We start from the raw sequence: 18,896 nt of genomic DNA on the forward strand, positions 1-18,896 counted from the left end.
ATCTGTCATTCACCCTAGATACATCAACACTTGCTATTTATGCAAAACCTTAGTATTTCACCCAATACCTGAGTCTCATAATATTTTAGTCATAGAAGACTTCAGAACATAAATTTTGAGGAGGTTTTTTTCAGCTGAATTGGCCGGTTAGTCAATAAAAACCATACCTTGAGAGATGCGTGATCAGTTCTTCATTAATGTAATTCTGGAGTTAAATCCAAACTGCCTGAATAGAGAATGAAGGGAGGAGTGTCCAGCAGCAGACTCCATCCTAGGAAATGGCCTTTGCCTTGCTTTGAGTGTTCTTACTTGAATGTCATGTATAATATAAATTAAAGCACAAGAAACCATTGGCTACATTCAACAGCAGTCAGTCCTGGAGCTGGCAGCAAGAGCCTTGGTTTCAGGGAAAACCTGGCAGTTTTGAGAGATGAGGAAATGCTCTGGCCTTATAAATTCATTCTCCCTCTTAGTCTAAATAAGAGTTCTTCACTGTAGTCCCCTTCCCTTTTTCAACTGGCAAATAAGAAAGCTTTTTCATCAGCTCCTTCACAGCATTTCTCCCCTTGTATCTGTGCTATAAAATGATTATTATAACAGCTGTAAATTGGTGTGTAACTGTATAAAACCACAAAAGACACAGGCAAGTTGTTGGCAAATTCTCTTTTTATCTCTTCTTTCCTCCTCAGAAAAACCCTGAGATAATACTTCTCCCTTCTTTGTGAAGCCTTGCAAGAACTATACAAGAGCAAAATGTTACTGGTGGTTGTTACAACAACTGGCATATCAGTATAATATTTTGGCTGCGTCTTTTAAACTTAAAAAAAAAAAAAATCCCAAGGTGTTAAAGCAAGCAGATATTACTACTTGTCCTCCCTGGAAATGCAGCCAATAGACCTTCTAGCAAAAAGCTGAGAGGTAAGAATCTGGTTGGTGGCTTTTGTTTTGGTTTGGGGTTTTTTTGTTTGCTTATTTGTTTTTTTAAAAGGGGTTCGGGGAGTAGATTATAATTTCACGAATAGAGGAGTGGTGCTTCTGGGAAGGAACAGGGGTGGGAGCAGACTCCTAAGTAAGCACAGAGCATCAGAATCTTGGGGTTTTGCATTGTATTTTGAAGACTCCCTTTGTCACTGGAGTTTTCTAGCCTTGGAGCGACGCTCTGGTTCAGTGTTGGCTGAAAGGATGTGAATCATTTTTCCTGCTTCCTGCAGCAATTGAAAGTGCAGTCTGTCCTGCTGTTACTGAGTCACCCTGACGGGCTGTGCTCTGTGACAGCCAGCGTGGTCACTGCTCAGCAGCCAAGTGCTGCTGGTAACACACCGCAGCAGAAAAGCAGCTGTGTAGACCTGTTGGTTGGCTTGGTTGTCCCTGTTGTCTGCATGGCAGTGTTGCTCTGGGCAGCTGCTTCTGTGCACATGAACAGGGCATGGAAGGTATGATGTGGGAGTAGTTGTGCCCTTTGGGTCTTATAACCCTCTTTTTGAGACCAAGCACATTCAGGAGCCTTCCAAATTATGTGTCGCTTCATATAAAGCTTTCCAGGAACTAGAGGACATCCTGGGCATTCTGTTCAGGCATCCCAAAGCTCCCAGGAGCGCAGTGTTGCTTTTGTAGGTTGCTGTCATGGACTATTCTGGAAACTCGTGTTGTCTTATTAAGAAACTGCTGATGCAGTGGAGGGGTTAATGAGTGGGAGGTTTGCAGCTGCTGTGAGAGTAGCAGCTACTCAGTAGAGATTTGCTCCAGAATCCTAGATTTTGGTAAGAAGCTGTGCACTCCCTCTGCCTGGATGAGGGGATTCAATTATACTTGTTTTCTGACAGGTTCATCTGCTCATGTGAAGGGTAGAAAGAACCTGGACCAGAGTCAGACATGTGTAATGTAGTCTTGGACTCCTGGTACTCTGCAGACATCTGCTGAGGGTCCGCTGAGTGGCAAAGGAATCTGTGTGTGTTGTTTTGGAAGGGGGCAATGCGTAGGTAGATCCACCCATGTTGGGGGTCAGCCGTGAGTAACAAAGACACTCTTCTTTTATGAAGGCTGGTCATGCACACCAACCAGCATTTGCAGGCCCAAAGGAGGCAAATTTGCTAGAAACTTGTGTGATTCAGGCCTTGGTGAGGCATATGGGTGCTGTGAACAACCTCTCTGAGTTGGTGGAAAAGTTTGATGGGGCTGACGATAGAGTTGATGCCTCTTCTGTTCCCTGCTCCTGCCAAATCTGTGGAACACCAATTGCAAGGGCTGTTGCATGGTGACAGGAGAAGGGATTTTATAGCAACTTTGCTTAGCACAGGTTGGTTCTGGTGAACTCAGTTTAGGGAGAATGCAATTCTAGAGTTTTGCAAGGGTGCCTCTCAGTCACAAATGGTCCAAAACCCAAAACACAGCGAGGCTCCCACAGGGGACCACTAGAAGCTGAAACCCATTTTGAAACACATAGCTGAGCAGATATGCAGGTTCCACGTGATGCCTAGTAATTTCTCCTTCCCCTCAATGGGCACATCCTTTTAAGGATACTTTTAAAGTGTGCCTCTTTGGTGGTGATTTTAAATTAGGCTGCTTTACTTTGTACTTAAATGGTCTGGGATCTTTGCAGAGTTCAGCTGAGGGAGACTGAATCTGAGGAATTCCTGAAGCTATCTGCAAACGTATGTTTGAAGATGCCCTAGGTCTGCACTTTCCCAGATACAAAGGAAAACTACTCACCATGCTTTCAACCTGTATTTTAGCCTGAGATCAATGTGAAAACTAAGAAACCACAAATTGAGGTAATTTTATACTTGAGAAATCTAAGGCCAGAAAGGATCAGCTAATATAACTGCTCATATGTTGTTGTTTTCCTAAGTAGTTTTTGTTTGTAACCAAAGCAACTTGTATTTGCTTCTGGAAAGATACTCTTTCTCACTTGACCTGATGACATTAAGAGAAAAGAAATTCATGGCTTCTTCCAGTGTCTAATTTCAATCCTTTTCCTTCTTATTTCAAACAGCTTGGACCCACTATCTAGCTCTTGGCATTTAAGGCTCTGCTTTATTGGATTAAAAGACGTTGTGAACCTCTGACTTCCTCAGCTGGTAAGTGAGCAATGTAACATATGTATAATATGACATATGCAGTATAACTAATCAAATCACCCTCAATCATTATCTTGTTTAACTAAATCAAGCTTAAAGTCTCTTGCTGTAAATTGTATTTTCATGTTTGAATGTTTTCTGCACCAGCTTTGATTTTTTTTTTTTTTTAACCTTCTTAAAATGCAGTGCAATGAATTGCACTTGCTGAAAACAATAATGAAATGGTAATGTTGTATAGGGAGCTAAAAATCCCATGGAAGGAGAGAGACTGTTTTTTCCTGTTTTCTTTTTCTTCAGCTCAGCTCATGCAGAAGCCTGAGAGGCTTAAAATGCACAGTTTTGTGACACTATCCATTTAGATAACTACGGGCTCAGGAAATCTCTATAAGAAAGAGCATAAATGCAACTTGGAACCAGGGATCTCATGCAAGAAAATGAAAATATGTCTTAGGAAGCAGAGGAAGGATAGGCTTCTGGTTAAGCCAGCCAGATTGGTGGATTGGTTTGACCCTTGAGTTTTTCCATGTGCTTCCTGCATGACCTTGTTCAAACCATTGTGCCCATCTGTGGAGCAAGATGTTCTCCTCCTGGGTCCCATTCATACTGGCTTGTGTGTTTCCATGGTCCAAGTGAGCATGGCCCAAGCTGTGGCTGGTGGGCCAAACTCAGCAGGGGATGTGCTGTTTGGCACAGTTGTTTTCATCAGCGGAGAGAAGGAAGAGCTGCTTGGGCAAAAGTCTGAGTGTGTTCCAAAAGCTGAACACCAGATCTGTAAACTCCATGTGTCTGCACCCATGTCCCTACAGGGTGGAGAAGTAGTTAAGGCTGGAGACCTGCGTCTGTATGTGTGTGCATGTGTGCATATAGCCGATGCTTGGAGATGGGGCCATAAATTGAGAAATCCTGAAACTGGGTTCCAACAGCTGGAGATGTCAAAACTGGATGGCTCCTTGGCGATTTTATCTGTGGAGGGTTTACCATAATGTGGCAAGTCCTCCCAGCTGACCTGGTCTAACAAGGAGCAGTTTTCCCCTGCAACAGGTGTGAGTGACTGACATGCAAAGAGAGGGGAAAATGAGCCCTTCTTTCTATTATTCTTCAACTGCATATCAAACGAGAGTCCTCCTGTTAGTGTGCTGCTCCTCTCTCTCCTTTTACAAGGCGGTGCACTGTCAGGTCAGATAGTCTGTTTGTATTACTTTGGAATGGAAAAGAATAAAGGCAGTTTCTATAAAGAAGGACTTGAAAAGGCTTCACTGGTTTTTCATCAGAGCTGCTGGAAACCCTCCTTCCTCCCCCCTGCCCCTTCCCCACTCCCACCCCCGAAATGCTCACCTCTTCCTGCCTTTGTCAGGGAACTGTCAGATTTGACACCTTTGCAGTAAGGTACAGAAATGCAAATGGAGAAATCCAGCAACACCTAATCAGAGGATGTAAACTTTCTGTGAACCTAATTTGTGGATTTAAAAAAAAAAAGTCTTATTGCTAACACATTTCTAAAATGCTTTTGACACTTTTTAAAAAACTCCTAATAAGAGTGCTTTGACATGGCTTTTTCTTTTCAGCTAATACAGGACTGAGAAGCTCACAGGGGGAAGGCCTGTTGTCCCTCCGCTGTGGCTCTTCCTAACCATCCCAGCTTTGGAAGAGCAGGTGGCCATGGCCAGCAAGATCGCAGCCCCTTGGTGTGTTTCTTTCTGCAGCAGTAGGGATGGGATGTGCCCAGGTCTCCAGCTGTTGTGGCAGATGTGCAGGGAGCTGTGTGGGCCCACCAGCCTGTGAGGGATACCTCAGGTGTGGGAAGTGCAACAGCACTTGCAGCAATATACACAGGAATGGGAAAGGGAGCAGGTAAACAGGGAAGGCCAGCTTCAGCTCTGCTTCTCCAGAGCCAGTACAGGAAAAGTTAAGCACTACGTCTGCAATGCTGCTTAACAGAGATGACTCTGCTGCACCCCCCCCCCCCCCCCCAGTCCACTGCTGAACCAAAGCTGGCACTTTTATGTTGACTCTTGGCTGTATTTCTGTCACTGAAGTGTCAGGATTTGCACTTGCTTTCACAGGAACGTTACAGAAGAGCCCTAACCTGGGGTCTTTCATCTCATGGAAATGAAGCCAAGCTGAGCTGCCTCCAGTGTTCCTGCAGCAGCAGAGGGGTGGAAGTGGCTGTGCCAGCCCTGGGCGTCACAGCTGAAGACAGCCACCTCAGGCAAGTGTCTGCAGCCTAAGGCTGCTGTGTGTGCATGCTGTTGTGAGCCACAGGCTGGGCTGTGGCTGCTGTTGTGTTAAGAAACAGGCTCTGGCTTTACCTCCCCCTTAAGAGCATCTTACAGAAAGGTGTGTTTTCTAGATGTTAAAAGCATGGGGCTCCATTTTTGAGGGTAACATAGTGCAATGTGTGAACTGCCCTTGGTGATTACAGTGAGGTATTGTTATCTGGGCTAATTAAGCAGAAGTGGAGAGTGAAGTGATGTGATACCTAGGGTAAACCTGCAAAAAAGTAAATCTGGCCTTGTGCTGGGGCTGGAGAGGTGCAGGCTCAGTCCAAGAGGTCATCTTGTGTAGGGTGTTACTTTTAGTGCAAGTGTCCCAGGCTCCTCCTTCATTTACACTTCAAAATGCTAACCTCCCTTCCCTAAAGCAGAAAGGTCACTGCAGAAGCTCTCACCTCCCTTTGCTGAGCTGTTTTTTTGCCCTTCTCCTCCCAGTTCAAAGGGAATTTAGCACAAAAGGGGATGAGAAGAACCAAACAAATGTGATAGCCGTCTAAAATAAGAACAGCCACCTCAGGTAACTTAAAGAAAATTACAAAGGAGAGGTCTTACCCGTATCTTAGTTTCCATTTTTATTATTCCACAGGCTTGTTAACAAAAGAAAATTACATGTCTAGTCCCTTGGTGGTTAGGTTGCTTCCTTTCTTGCTTGTTCTATGTTTGGGAACTTCCATGTATTAAGCAACTTTACAATCCTTTTTTTTTTTTTCTCTTTACAATGACAGCACTCTCAAAGGTATTATCACAGCATAAATAACCTGGCATCTCCCAGAGGTAGGAACAGGGGAGGTGTCAAACCTCATGTAGAATGCTGAGGGTCCCCCCGCCCCCTAGAAATATCTTTTTTTTATTTTATTTTAAAGAGTACTTTCCAAATCCATTGCACATTCTATTCAACTTTGCATTCAAGAGCAAAAAACCCCCACTCCAAACAACCAAAACAAAGAAAAAGCCAGACCCAAAACCTCTGTGAAATCATGCCCCAGGACAGGATTTGTCTAGCACTTCTGAAGCTAGGACTGTAGCTGTATAAGCAACACCTTCAGAGGGGAGATCAAGTAGAGTAGGTTTGAGACTGGCATCCAGATAAACTAGCCCAGAAATCTGTGGCCTGAGATTACCTTACACCAGTATGACCTTGCTCACTGCACTAACTTAAGTGCCTTCTGGTATTAAACAAAAGAAACATTTGAATTGCAATACTTGAGCTAACAATGCTTAGTACAAGAATTAAGTGCTTAATTACCAGCATTGTTTCCACAACATATACATACTTGTGTTAATAGTTAACAATAGGGAACTGTATTTTTAATTTTTTAAACCGGTTAGAAGTGCATCACACTCCACAATACATGCGATTAGTTGTGAATTCAGTATTTTTTATTAAAGATTAAAAATAAAAAACATTTGACACCCTAATATACATAGTCACAGTAAACTCAAATGTGCTAAAAGCAAAGTGTGCATAAAGACACTCATTTCTAAAAGGCACCCTGCCACCAATATCTTTTAAACGTTCATCTAATTCCAACAGGTTTCTAGTTTTCCTTCACTGAAGGTGAGACTCTAGACTGCTACTGCGTACAGATGCTAACCACACCAACCCCTTTCAGGGATCTTTGCTATCACTAGAACACTTAAAACTGTGCATGCAGACTTATCTGAGCTTCTCATGGAGTTAACCGTCACGATTTAAAATGCACAAGGGCTTTTTCTTAAGAGAAAAAGGTAGTGATGTTTGGGCCACCTCTAAGGGCCAAGAGAAAGAGACAGGGTTATAAAATAACTGCTGTGTATCCACCAAAGAGCTTTGCTGCTAAAAGCCACCTCCCTCCTCCCCCCATCCCCTTCCCAACCTCTCAAAAACAACCCCTAAAGTTACAAAATGCCACACACACACACGCACATACACACGGATGAAATGTTAACATGTTTAGCTATTAGCCTGTCAGGGTGTGACAGCATAAGAGTGCCATTGATGCAGTCCCGAAACACAGCAATGCCAGCCGCACACATGCATGCACGCTGGCAGTCCCCCACACTGCTCGGAGGGCTGCAGGAGAGTGCAGGGCCCGGCTGCTCTCCCTGCTAGGTAGGTCTGTGTTGACTCCTGCGTGTTCCTCTGTTACCAGGGTCTCCACATCGATTTGGGTAAGCTAGGCGAAGGCAGGCCGCGCATCTGGGAAGCGTCCAGTCCTTCAGTGGAGGTCTGGCCCGGCTCAGCCTCCGCCTCGTCCGAGTCGGAGCAGGTCTCTTCGCTGGGGGAGGGCGAGGGTGCCGAGGCAGGGAGAGCCAGGCCCAGGGAGGCCTCGGCCGCCGGGGCCAGCGCCTCGCTGCCGGGCCAGGGGCTGAGGGCGGGATCTGCCAAAACGTCCGCGACCAAGTCCGGGAAGCCGCCCTCGTTGAGGGGCATGGATTCCAGCAGGTGGTTGAGCAGCTCGGCAGCCGTGGTGGCGTCGATGCCGGGGCAGCTGGAGACGAAGGTGTGCACCTCGTGCATGCACTGGATGTAGCCGGCGGCGAAGCGCTCGCTGGCCTCGCGGTGCAGCCGCCCGCCCTCTGCGCCGCGGGAGACAGAGAGGGGAGCGGGGTGAGGCGAGGCGCGGGCCGGGCCGGCCCCCCGCCGCCGCCCCGCCGGCACTCACCGAGGGAGCGGCGCTCCAGCACGGCCTGCACCCGCCGCACCGTCAGCTCCAGCACCTCCGCGTTCTCCAGCTTCGCCTGAAACTGACCCGGGGCGCCGCGGCCGTCAGCACGGCCCCCGGCCCCGCCGCCCGCATCGGCCCGGCCCCCGCCCCGCCGCCTCACCTCGCTGTCGGCCAGCAGCAGCCGCAGCTCCTGCAGGCTCTCGTTGATCCGCGCCCGGCGCTTCTTCTCCACCAGCGGCTTCCTCGTCTGCGGGGACAACAGCGCCGTCAGCCCGCCGCCCGCCCGCCCGGCCCCGCCCCGCCCGCCGCGGCGCCCCTGTCGCTCACCTTCCTGTCGGCCCTGTCCCCCGCGCAGTCCTCGTCCCCCCGCGGCGGGCGGCCCTTGCCGGGCCGGAAGGAGGGCGCCATGGCGCGGCCCGGCGGACCCGCGCGGCTCGTCTCCGCTCCGCTCCCCTCACCTCCGGCGGCTCCGCTCCGCTCCCCGCCCCGCGCCGCCGTACTTATACCCTGCGATTTGCATGTCAATGAGCCCATTGGCCGCGCCGCGCGGGCAGCCGCCGGAGCGTTGGCCGAACGGGCCAATGGAAGGCGGACGCTTTGTCTGCGGCGGGGCGGGGCGGGCGGGGGCGCGCGCCGCCGAGCCTGTGTTTGCCGTCGGCCGCCGCGGTGCCCCCGGCCCCTGCCGGCATTGTTGGCCCGGCCCGGTGCGGGCGCGGCCCCGGCGCTTGGGCCGACCGCCCCTTCGCTGCCCGGGGCTCGTCACGGCCTGGGCGGCAGCGCGGAGGCCGGCGGGGCCCGGGCTGCCGGGCCCCCTGCGTGCAGCGCGGCAGCTCCCGCTGCGGCCTCGAAGTGCTGGGGCACATCCGTCACCTCCAAAAAAACCACCCCCAAAAACCCCAACCCTCCGCCATCTGCGTGTTCAAAGCCTCAGACAATGTGCGTGTGGGTTTCTGTTCGTCGGCCGGAGAGCGTGCTCGAGGCTATCGGTGCCCCCGGCTGCCGGCAGTGCGCGGGCTTACGGCTGCAGACAGGGACGGCCAGGGACGAGCAACAACCTGGGTGTGAAAGGGGCTAATTCATCCCCGAGCGGGGAACCAGCGGGGGCTGAGCCGGCACAGCTGACCACAGGCCCGGTCCTTTTGTCCTGTCCCCATCCCAACGGATGGGGATGCTTTTAAAGTTGGGCCCTCTGGCGACTGGGCGGCGTTTGGGTGCCTGCCTGGGATGACACGCTCATTTCAGGCTGTGCAGCAGGGCCGCGGTAGCACCTCGGCCATTCTCCAGCAGTTGGCCGAGACGGGGCCACGCAGCCCTTTCCCAGCCCGGGGGGCTGCTCGCCCGCCTGGCGGCCGTGGGGAGCTGCGCCCCAATGCTCGGTGCCGTCCGTGGGCGCGTCGCAGCCTCTGCCTCCCTTGGCTGAAAGAGTCGGGCCGGCCAGCTTTGTGCGGGTAACTTGATGCTGATGACAGTTGGCAGCTGCAGTTCCCCCAGCAGTCTGATGCAAATAAAAGCATTAGGGCTCGTCCCCGAGGAGAGCGACAGGTGTTCGCTCCCGCTCCTTTGTTTCCCTCCTTTTATTCTCCTCGCTAATGCATGTCATATTTTTACCGCCCGAGGAAACGGGAGACGCGTCCCCCGCTCGAATCGGCATTGCTGGCGCGGAGCTGCACGCTTGCCTCCCTGTATGTGTCCAGCATGGCTCCCCTCCCGCTCCGGCATGCCCCTGTTCATTTCGCCATTAAAAACCCCAGGGAAGACCCTCTGGCTTTGGTGGTGCTGAGGGTTTCCTTACTGAGAGGTCCGGCGTGAGCTAGTGGGCCCACAGCTGCGCGGAGAGCCCCAGCTCTATTACTTTTTATTGATCCACGTCTGTAGGTTGGTGCCTGACTCATCCCGCGTGGTCCAGCGGGTAATGGCACACGCGCTGAGAAAGGCCGGGGTAGGTCTTAGTCAGTCCCACTATTACTTAATGCTGCTTTTCATCTTCAAAGCGCCGTATGAACGTCCGTGCCCACAATATGCTAATCCACGTCTGATAAAAGAGCAAACCGGGATAGAGATGTTCCGCACCGCCTTCTCACGGCCATCGCAGGGGAGATAAAGCCGGCGTGTGGGATATCTTGGCTGGAGACCTAAGCTCAGACCGCTCTGCTTTTTGTATCGCAATGGACAGGAGATTTTATTTTCAGAAAGGTGCTTCCGTTGTGTTTCTTCCTTGTATTTTAAAGCAACGATGCTTGGATTTTGGCAAAGAGTTTGCTCTGTAAGTGACACGTTTCATTGCACCAGGCAGGACAGAGTGGGATGTACCTGGGGCTGGATGACTAAATTTGTTCTTCCACTTCTGATGCACCCAACACTCCGTGTAATGCAACGTGGAAACTGGCTCATCCTTTTCATTGATGCCATTAACACAGACTAAGCAGAAATGCTGTTTAGGCCAGGCCAGGTACATAACATTTTTGTCTTTTGTCAGAACATCTTTGTTCTGAACCAAAAGTAGGCACGTAAGGTCAGCAGACGTATACACACATGCACACACACATTTATAAAATGTGCCAAATGTATGTAATACAAATGTATGTAATACACACCAAATGTATGTAATCACATGGTAGAAGATGAACTCCAAGAGTTTGTGAGCTTGTTCTCTCTTCAGAGAAAGCTTAGCTTTTCCTAGCATACGTAATCAGAGATGCGCAAACAGTGGGTTTTTACACTGGTGTAAATTCTGCTGATTTACACAAGAAACATCGCACCGCTGTGGCTGCAGGCACAGTCCCCAAATCTGTCAGGCCTCTTTACTGCGGTTGTTTGTATCGGTTGTGTTTCAGAGCTAACTTAGGTTAGAGATGCTGCAGTGTTAATCTAGGAAAACATGAAGTGAAGGAGCTTTCGAATTCACCTCAGTCATGGTTCAGATGGGTCAGGACTTGGGTGATGAAACACTAATGGCTGCTAAACAGCAACAATTTCTCACAAGCCTCAGATCTGCATGTTTGGGAGCAGTGAGGAGCCACAGGTACAGGGTGAGGACTTCTGGATGCACAAGAAGAGGAGACTCCAGCAGCGGACTAGCAAAGCTTGGCCAAGAACAGCCGGAGAGAGTCGGCCATGGCTATAGCATCCAATTTCTGTTCTGACTGGGTGGGTGCTGATGGCAAGGTATTTCACGCGTTGCTAGCTCTTGCTCTGCAACACGCCTTTTTGTATTTTCTTTGAAAAGCTGCAGGTCAAATGAGTTGACAAATGCTGGAGCCGTTTGTGCTGGATGTTAAAAATGTATGTGCCATAAATATCAGAGCATTACTAGAGCTGCCATTCTGGAGGAAGAAGTCACTGCAGGCTATCTGCTCTAGCCCACAGGGATAACGTGACATTTTTGTGCCACTTTAAACAAGCTCCGTCACATCAGGTGAAGCGATTCATGATAACCTCATGCATTTTAATGGAAATGTCAACTGCAATCTAGTAAAAGAAAATGTTCCTTAGATACCTTGTCTTATACCTCAGTGCTTGCCCATGCATGGTGGTTCCTGAAGGAGATTTTGGTAAACCCATCGATTTAGCTATATCATTCTTGCCAGATTAAACCCATCCTGCTGTCTGCTGATGGGGAGGTGTACGGGCACTGCTTTCTCCTGCATGGAGGGTGGGAGTTTAACCTTTGCTAGAGCAGGGAGCTCTGTCCTGCCAGAGGCTGGTGCTCCCACACATGATATAAATTACAGTTTAGCTGAGGAGCAGCATGGTTTTAGAAGAGATAATGGGATCAGTGTTTTGCTGTATGTGTTTTCCTGCAAGCACATGCATAGAGCAGTATAATGCAGCATATAATAACAGGTTTTAATTCTTTGTAGATCACATATGATCACTAATGCAGCTGAGACAATCCTGCAGCCTCAGCTACTTGCCATGTGTTTTGGAGGCCCAGGTAAGTGGCATATCCCCCTGAGATGGGGGAGTCTGCCACATAATGCCTTGCACACTTCTGTTTGAACTATCAGGTGCATTTGAAAGGTCTCTGGCTCCCAGAAGAACATCCACAGAGACATAATGCAACTCTGAAAAGTTTTAAGGACTCTACAGGCAAGTGTGCTGCCATCCGTGTTCTTGGGCTTGAGTCAGTAGGTCACCCAGGCTCTCCGTGGATAATATAATCGGAGCATGGGATAAAGACATGATGAGCATGGACAAGGCCCATTGGAAATGCTTGAGTAGTTTCTTTCATAAATGGTATAACATCTGTTGTCGTCGGAGGCACAAGTTCCTGTCAAAGAGACACGTCATCCTTATAAATATTAATGGTGCATATAAATGGTGGTGGGCATGAACTGTGGTGGATGTTAGGTTAATGGGTGAATCGCTCCTTAGACGTCAGTTTGCTGTCATACTTATTTCTACACTAACAAATGCAAAGTGTTTAGGTGGCAGGGCAAGCAGAGCTATCTTCCCCCTCCTCCTCTCCCTGGGGTCCCTTCACAAATGAAATGTGTACTGTAATTAGTTTCCTGCCTTGTCTCTGATGAAAATTAGTCCCCCTTGCAGAACCGAAGTGGAGAGGAGCGTGCCTGGACCTGGAAGAGCTGAGGGCTGTAGGTGATAAATGAATCAAATGAGGAAGGCTGTTTGGAGAAGTTTGCAGCATTCCCCATCAGCTTGATCTTAGTTGCCTTCAGTGCTATTGATTTCTCTGCTATTAAAAGCAAATGTTTAAGAGGAAAATCGGGTTGAATATCACCACTGAGCCGCTCTTGGGACTTGAATCTGTTTGTTACTGCAAATTGTGTTTGCTGCCTTGAGTGCTGAGTTTCTGTTGCCCCTTTCAAAAACCATAAGGCTTTTCCTATCCTTTTTTATTTATCAGCAGACTTGGCAGCAGCGCTCGTGTTCATCGGCTGGGGCACAGAAGAACAGTTCACGCCAGCCACAACGCTAATGAGCAGCATTCAAAAGGGTCTTATGTCCATTCATAGAAGAGCCCCAAGACTGCGTTTGCCACCTGTGAAGGCTCGGGTTCCCCTTTGACTGAGAGGATGGGCCCTGCTTTCTGCCATTTCAAAGGTACTTGTGGTGATACTCAAATGCAACAAATGGTGGGGGGCTGTGCTGAGCAAGTAGTGACGACAGCAGAGCCTCTCCCCGCGGGAGAGTGATGGATGGGTGTTGTGCACTGTGGGGCTCCCCCCAGAAAAACCCTGCGTGCCACTTTTATTACCTTGTCACGTTCCCCTCAACTTGTTGGGTTCCAGTAGAGATATGTCTACACTCATATATCACTGCAAACTGCTTCAGTTCATACCATTTAGCCTGTGGTCCGTTGTCAGTGACTGTGGCAGGATCCCGTGTCTTGCGAGGTTAGAGGGACCGTCGCTTGGTCACATTGTGTTTGTGGAAGTTATTTCAAGGAGGTGAGAATAAATATCTGAAGCAAGTACAGAGTTTTTTTCAGTTGGATTAAAAAAAAAAATAATTTGCCTGCGGTGCTTCAGGGAGCAGTTTCATGGTGTTTCCAGGGAAGCCTCTTGTATTTGATTTCTCTAATATTTTTGGTATTTGAAAGTTATCCTAATTATGGGGCTGACTTCATCATAGGCTTTATCCTATCTTTGTCACAGTGATGCGTATATCACTGGTCCTCCTCTGCAAGATATTTTTATTAGTTCCTAAATGACTTACAGGCATCCTCGTGAAAGTACATTTTCTTCAGAGAAGGTGCTGAATCCCTTAAACACAATCCTGGCTAAGGCTGAAAGCTTTTTTAAGTGTGTGCCCTTCACAGCATATTTCTTCTGACATGCAGTGCGTGGCCAGGGCAACTCCCAGTCTGTACCTCTGGCAATGACACTCCGAGTTTGTTGACAGGACACAGGTTTTATTTTTATCAGGTTAACATGTACATAATCAGGCTCTGAACTTTGCTCCCGTGTGTTTTGTGAAACGCTCTAGAAAATGCCTGCTTTCATAGTCTCTCACGGGTTTGCATTCACATTGCAAATTACATATCTGTAGGTGGGGGGAAAAAACCCAGTGCTCTCAGGGGGATGTTTGTGAGATCCTTTTCACAATGACAGAATATATTTTATGGTCAGTTTTGATAAACACTGGTCTTTTCTGAATCAAAAGGAGAAATATTTTACAGGCAGAGACCAATCCCCTTTACTTGAGAGTCCCAGCACCCATTTTGGTAGCTTGTGTTTTGTATAAATACTGGGTTTGACCGTATTGCAAGAGATACCTCAAATTGCACAGATGTGTTTCCTGGAGGTATCCATGGACAACCTGGGACATGACCACAGTAACAGATACTTGTGGATCTTGTCTTAACTGTGCCATGCTCCCGCTCTGGGCTGGTTGTTTCTCAAAGGAGGTGACACCTTATAGCCCAGACTCCTTTTAATGGTACAGAAAAGGACCCCTGTGGGGACTCGGTCTATTGTGTACTATGGAAGAGGATGTCTTTTAACTACTCTAAGTTTAGAGTGGATTTTAGCCTTGCTGTCCTGCACAGCTCATTTACTGGGCATACTGCTCAGCTGATTTATGTTGGTGGTTGAGTCCCTTAATCCGCTTCAAAAGCTTCTTATGTCTGTTTTGGTGAGGAGCCATCATTTAGAGTGATGCTGGAAGGCACTGATATGAGGTAGAGTGAAGGAAGCTTAGCAAGCAGATTTGAAAGAGGTGACGAGTGCTGCCATTCCTTTCTCTCCGTATGTGTCTGCCCTTGTTTCTGGAGAAGCCTAGCACACTTTAAGAGGAGCATAATGTTTTTGAATATTTGGTCTGAGAAATAGCTCTGGAACTTCTGCTCAGAGAAACATAACCTCTACAAGGTGCTTCTTCGCAGCTTTCTGATAGAGGCAATACACAGTTGAACGCAGTCAGCTACAGAGCAAGGGGCTGCTGCTGGCTGGAAACCCACTGCCTCCAGTTCAACTGGGAGACCAACGCGGAGCTGGCAAGTTGGTCCCAGTAAATGTTGTTTGTGTTTCTTGTGGGTGTCGGAGATGGGGTGGACACAAAAATGTTCAAAGACATTGCAAACTATGGGTAGACATATTTTCTCCTGATGGGGCCAGTGAATGTTACCTGCCTGGATCTACCATTCCCAAAGGCTCAATGGGTTCCCGAGGGTCATGAATATGATGCAGGATTACAACGTGCAGAGGAGAACCTAATTCCTCTGCTTGGACAACCATTTTTCTTCATGTTTTTTTCTGATGGGACATAGGTATTTGCAGGAGAATGCAAAAATGTCTTCCTGCTGTTCTCTGTGCTGACTTTTGATCATGTGGGGCTGCTCAGTACTTCCACACGCCTCTCAGCAGCTGTGGGGTGGTGATGGAAGGGACCTTTGGAGGGTTGAAGTGAAGGTGCTGTGCCTCCAAAATCAGTAGAAAATGATTGCTGTTCCCATGATTATGGCTGTGTCAACAGAGCATCGTAGCCAGTTCATGTGACTAGAAACAAATCACATAAGCAAAACAGCTCAGGAAAGAGCAATGGAATCGCGGGAAGTCAGGAACATGCAGGCTCATATTTACGCTACACAGGGTAACTTAAATGCGGAAAAAAATGCTAGTTCATACAATACGATATTATTTTTTCTAGATAATTAAAAATGCTTTATTCTATTTTGGGGGTTTATTTGTTTTTTTAAGCTCTGGAGAAAGGGCAGCACTATCCTCTGCAGCATGCCTTGTTTTATGGAGCATGTTAGGAAGGGGTTCATTTACTTGATGAATTCAGGACCCAGTTTAATTGGACTCTGAAATGGCTAGTTTGGGAGGAAGCCATTTTATTGGCTTCTGGGGATTACTTGATGTTCTCTAAACTCCAGTAAAAATTTCTTAGCACAGCCATAACTTCTGTGTCCTTGCAATTAATAGACAAAGCAAATGCCAAGTTTGCACACATGCACAAACAGGGACTTGTGAACAAAGTGGTAGGACTAGACCCACTAGAGGCTAGTGCATGTTGCTGTGTCAAATAAAATCCGCAATGATATACAGCCTAAAACTGTAATTAGAGGGCAGCTCTGAAAATCAATGTACAAACTGAAAATGCGGGCGGCTTTGGTACGCTGTCTGAGTTGCTCTTCTTGGTTTCCTTCCCTCCCACCCCTTTCAGAGGTGTGGTATGTGGTCTGCTAGGGCTGCAAGAGAGCAGGGGTGGCTTGTCCCCAGAGCTGCTGAGCTGTCTGGATCCCAGCAAGCTCATTTGACAACTGTACTGTCTAAACTGCCTATGGATAAAAGTAGGGGAATGAAAGGTAGGAGACCAGGCACTTGAAGAGCTGCTTGTCCCAGATTAAGTGTTTGGTGAGTAACAAGGAATTCAAAGAGCAAGATGTTGGGGAGCAAGAGTTCTGGGGTTATGGCTGGTGACTTTCTGTGTGCATTTGTGTCACAAGAGGCACGTGCTGGAGAAGGTGCAGAAGATGGCCCTTGCTCTAGGTGGTCTATAAAATGCCCCTGGCTTATAGGGGTATATATCACAGACTTTGTTAGGGATGTGGTTTAAGGCCATAGCAGGGGAATCACTAAAGCTTGACTTTAGAGACACCTCCAGCTCCTGCTCTGCTGGCCATCTACTCTGACGCCTCCCTTAGCTTTGCTCTTGAAGGCTTTCTGGCACAGCTTTGCTCGACTTCAGGATCTGAGAAGAAATCAACTTGTCAGTCTCACGCCTCTGTGCTGTGTGTCTGGGATCAAACCACTCACCTGCAAGATGCAAGCTCAAGCAGTTGGCCAACACCAAACCCACAGCTGCCTGGTCTTGAGTGGAGCCCACTTCCTGTCTCTAACATCCATAATTAGAGACAAGCCCAGAAGGAAAAACAAGACTGATTCCTTGAAGAGCTCATCTGGAGGATCAGGAAGGACGGAGCGGATGGCTTCAGTGCAAGCTCTGAGGTAGGCTTAAGCTGGGTGGAGTGAAGCCTCAGGCTTGACCCTAGATGTCAATGTAAACAGATCCTCTGGGGACTTTCATTGTGGAAAGCATGGGCAAAACTGCAAGTCCCTACCTGTTGGTGCTTGAAATTCAAACAGCCCAGATTGGGCAGGTAGGCTGAGCTGCTTCTTGCAGCTGCCTGGGAAGAGCCTTGGCTTCACCTCAACAAGAACGGAGAACTCGCTCAGCCCTGGGCACAGCAAGGACCTGCAGCACCATGGCTGGAGTGCGAGATGACTGCAGAGTGAGGGCACCAGTGTCGGTGGGTGGCGGACTGGCAAGGCTGGACCAAGGCAGTGCAGGATCGAACATGCCTCTGCTGGGCAGAGGATCAACAGGTCACGGCATCCTCCAGGAGAGAGTCCTCAGAGATGCTAATGCTGTTCCTTATGGAGCAAGAAGGCAGGCCCTTTGGGCCTGGCACTGGACTCCACAAGATGAGGGCCCTTCTGTTTGAGTGGGAGGTATGCTTGCCCTGCTGCCTGCCAGCTCTTCCTTCTTGTGAAGAGCAATAAGCCCAGGAGGGCAGGGGATGACATGTGGTAGTGGTAGATGACTACTGAACATGCTTCTGCCTGGTGCTGCAATTACAGCCTCTGTTCTGGGCATGTCGCATGTTGTGGCATCCTGAACTCCTTCAGTTTCTCACCTTTCTTCCTCCCATCTCTCCTGGACAGCGTTGCACCCTCTGGAGCTGGGTCAGATGGATGCATGGAGGTTCTAGTCATGCTCTTCTGCTGCTTTTCCTCAATCAGCTGAAACTCACATATTCCTTAGTATTCTCTATACTGCCAAAAGCATGTGGGGGTTTTTGGGGGAAACTCTTCTACTGATAAATGTAATCCAAAGGGCAGCCAGAAGAAGCTGTCACAAGTTCCTGTTGGCTGTCATGTGGGTTGTGTTTAGCAGGTACTGGGAGTGCCAGAGCGTGTGGTTTCCTGCAGTGTCTCCCTGCAGCTCTGCTGACAGTCATCTCTCCAAAACCCCTTCCTGTTTTCTAGGATTTTCTCTTCTAGGAAAAATTCCTTTATTATGGTGACTATTTGGGTTTTAGGTATTCATTTATTTCTTATGGCTTTACATAGAAGAAAAGAGTTGCAAAGAGAAGAGTTGAGCTCCAAGAAGGAACTTAAAATCTACCATCTAAACATAGTGTCTGACAGTTAAGTCTCTTGAACAGGAGGTCTAACAAATCCATGTGCTTAGCAAGAAGCTGTCTGGAAATTGTCAGTAGGAGACGTTGTATGGGTGTCTCTGAAACCCTCCCAACCCCTGGACCTGATTTAAGACTTCAGACAGGCGTTCGTCCATTCTGGATCTAGATCCATCTTGTAAGGGTGGGCACGCACAGCGCTCATGAGCAGCACTGCTTCCATCAGGATAGGTACTGTCTTTGCTGTCGTAGTCTCTTGGTGAGCCCAGTACTGCATCAAGTAGGAGACTTGCTTTCAATTTTTCCTTTCAGGCCAGGCAAACCCACCTTTCGGGATTGTGAAAGCAAAGGGGGAAGGGGAATGTGGACTGTGGGCTAGGGGTTAAGAGAGGGGAACTGTGGTTTTGGGTCCCAACTCCAAGGCCTGCTTTTATTCTTTTTGTGTTGTGTTTCCCGGGAAGAGGCTTTATGATGTTTGTGTTCAGGCCCGTGTGGGGAGGGCAGTTGACTGATTTACTCTAGTGACGTCTGTCTCTTTGTTGTATCAATAAAGTTATTGGCACGGAATTCATCTGAAGGAGGAAGTGATCTTGAAAGCTTCTGGTCTAAATTAGAGCTTCCTGCTCCTTTTCCAAACTAAGCCACTACCTGAGGCTCCCCAAGGCTCGGAGGACCCCATCATGGTGTGTGGTGAGTCCCTGGGGAGGGCAGGAGAAACATGGGTTGGTACTGGTAGCAGATTGCCATGCTGGTGCGGCAGCGTGAGCAGGGCTGACAGCCCGGACCCACG

At 48.6% G+C, this 18,896-nt stretch overlaps 1 protein-coding gene and 2 long non-coding RNA genes across 4 annotated transcripts; 2 read left to right on the forward strand and 1 right to left on the reverse strand.

The window, feature by feature from the left end:
- The first annotated feature begins 2,622 nt into the window (after positions 1-2,622).
- On the forward strand, positions 2,623-5,360 carry LOC142412153 (uncharacterized). Its single transcript, XR_012776407.1, has 3 exons — positions 2,623-2,771; positions 2,993-3,077; positions 5,141-5,360. It is a non-coding gene; the product is annotated as an uncharacterized LOC142412153 (long non-coding RNA).
- Positions 5,361-5,907: 547 nt separating this feature from the next.
- LOC142412352 (transcription cofactor HES-6-like) lies at positions 5,908-8,463 on the reverse strand. 2 transcript variants are annotated; one of them, XM_075507410.1, is made up of 4 exons: positions 8,326-8,463; positions 8,159-8,245; positions 7,996-8,077; positions 5,908-7,821 (listed from the first exon to the last, which is right to left on the reverse strand). In XM_075507410.1, the coding sequence occupies exons 1-4, from the start codon at positions 8,404-8,406 to the stop codon at positions 7,439-7,441; spliced, it is 633 nt and encodes a 210-aa protein (XP_075363525.1). In that variant the 5' UTR covers positions 8,407-8,463; the 3' UTR covers positions 5,908-7,438. The 2 variants fall into 2 exon arrangements, with proteins under 2 accessions (XP_075363525.1, XP_075363524.1); XM_075507409.1 differs by having other exon boundaries at positions 5,908-7,909.
- A 2,838-nt stretch (positions 8,464-11,301) lies between these two features.
- LOC142413159 (uncharacterized) lies at positions 11,302-12,925 on the forward strand. The gene is made up of 3 exons (XR_012776685.1): positions 11,302-11,413; positions 11,859-11,932; positions 12,866-12,925. It is a non-coding gene; the product is annotated as an uncharacterized LOC142413159 (long non-coding RNA).
- The last annotated feature ends 5,971 nt before the right edge of the window (positions 12,926-18,896 follow it).

This window comes from Mycteria americana, chromosome 7 (assembly GCF_035582795.1).
Source record: "Mycteria americana isolate JAX WOST 10 ecotype Jacksonville Zoo and Gardens chromosome 7, USCA_MyAme_1.0, whole genome shotgun sequence".
Taxonomy (NCBI): domain Eukaryota; kingdom Metazoa; phylum Chordata; class Aves; order Ciconiiformes; family Ciconiidae; genus Mycteria; species Mycteria americana.

What these genes read in the sequence shown, in the direction of transcription:
- LOC142412352 (XM_075507409.1), bottom strand. Translation starts at nt 8,406, where the DNA reads ATGGCGCCCTCCTTCCGGCCCGGCAAGGGCCGCCCGCCGCGGGGGGAC. An exon ending in GGGACAGGGCCGACAGGAAG is followed by an intron (nt 8,246 to 8,325) that starts GTGAGCGACAGG and finishes TTGTCCCCGCAG; the next exon opens with ACGAGGAAGCCGCTGGTGGA. An exon ending in GCTGGAGCGCCGCTCCCTCG is followed by an intron (nt 7,910 to 7,995) that starts GTGAGTGCCGGC and finishes CCCGCGGCGCAG; the next exon opens with AGGGCGGGCGGCTGCACCGC.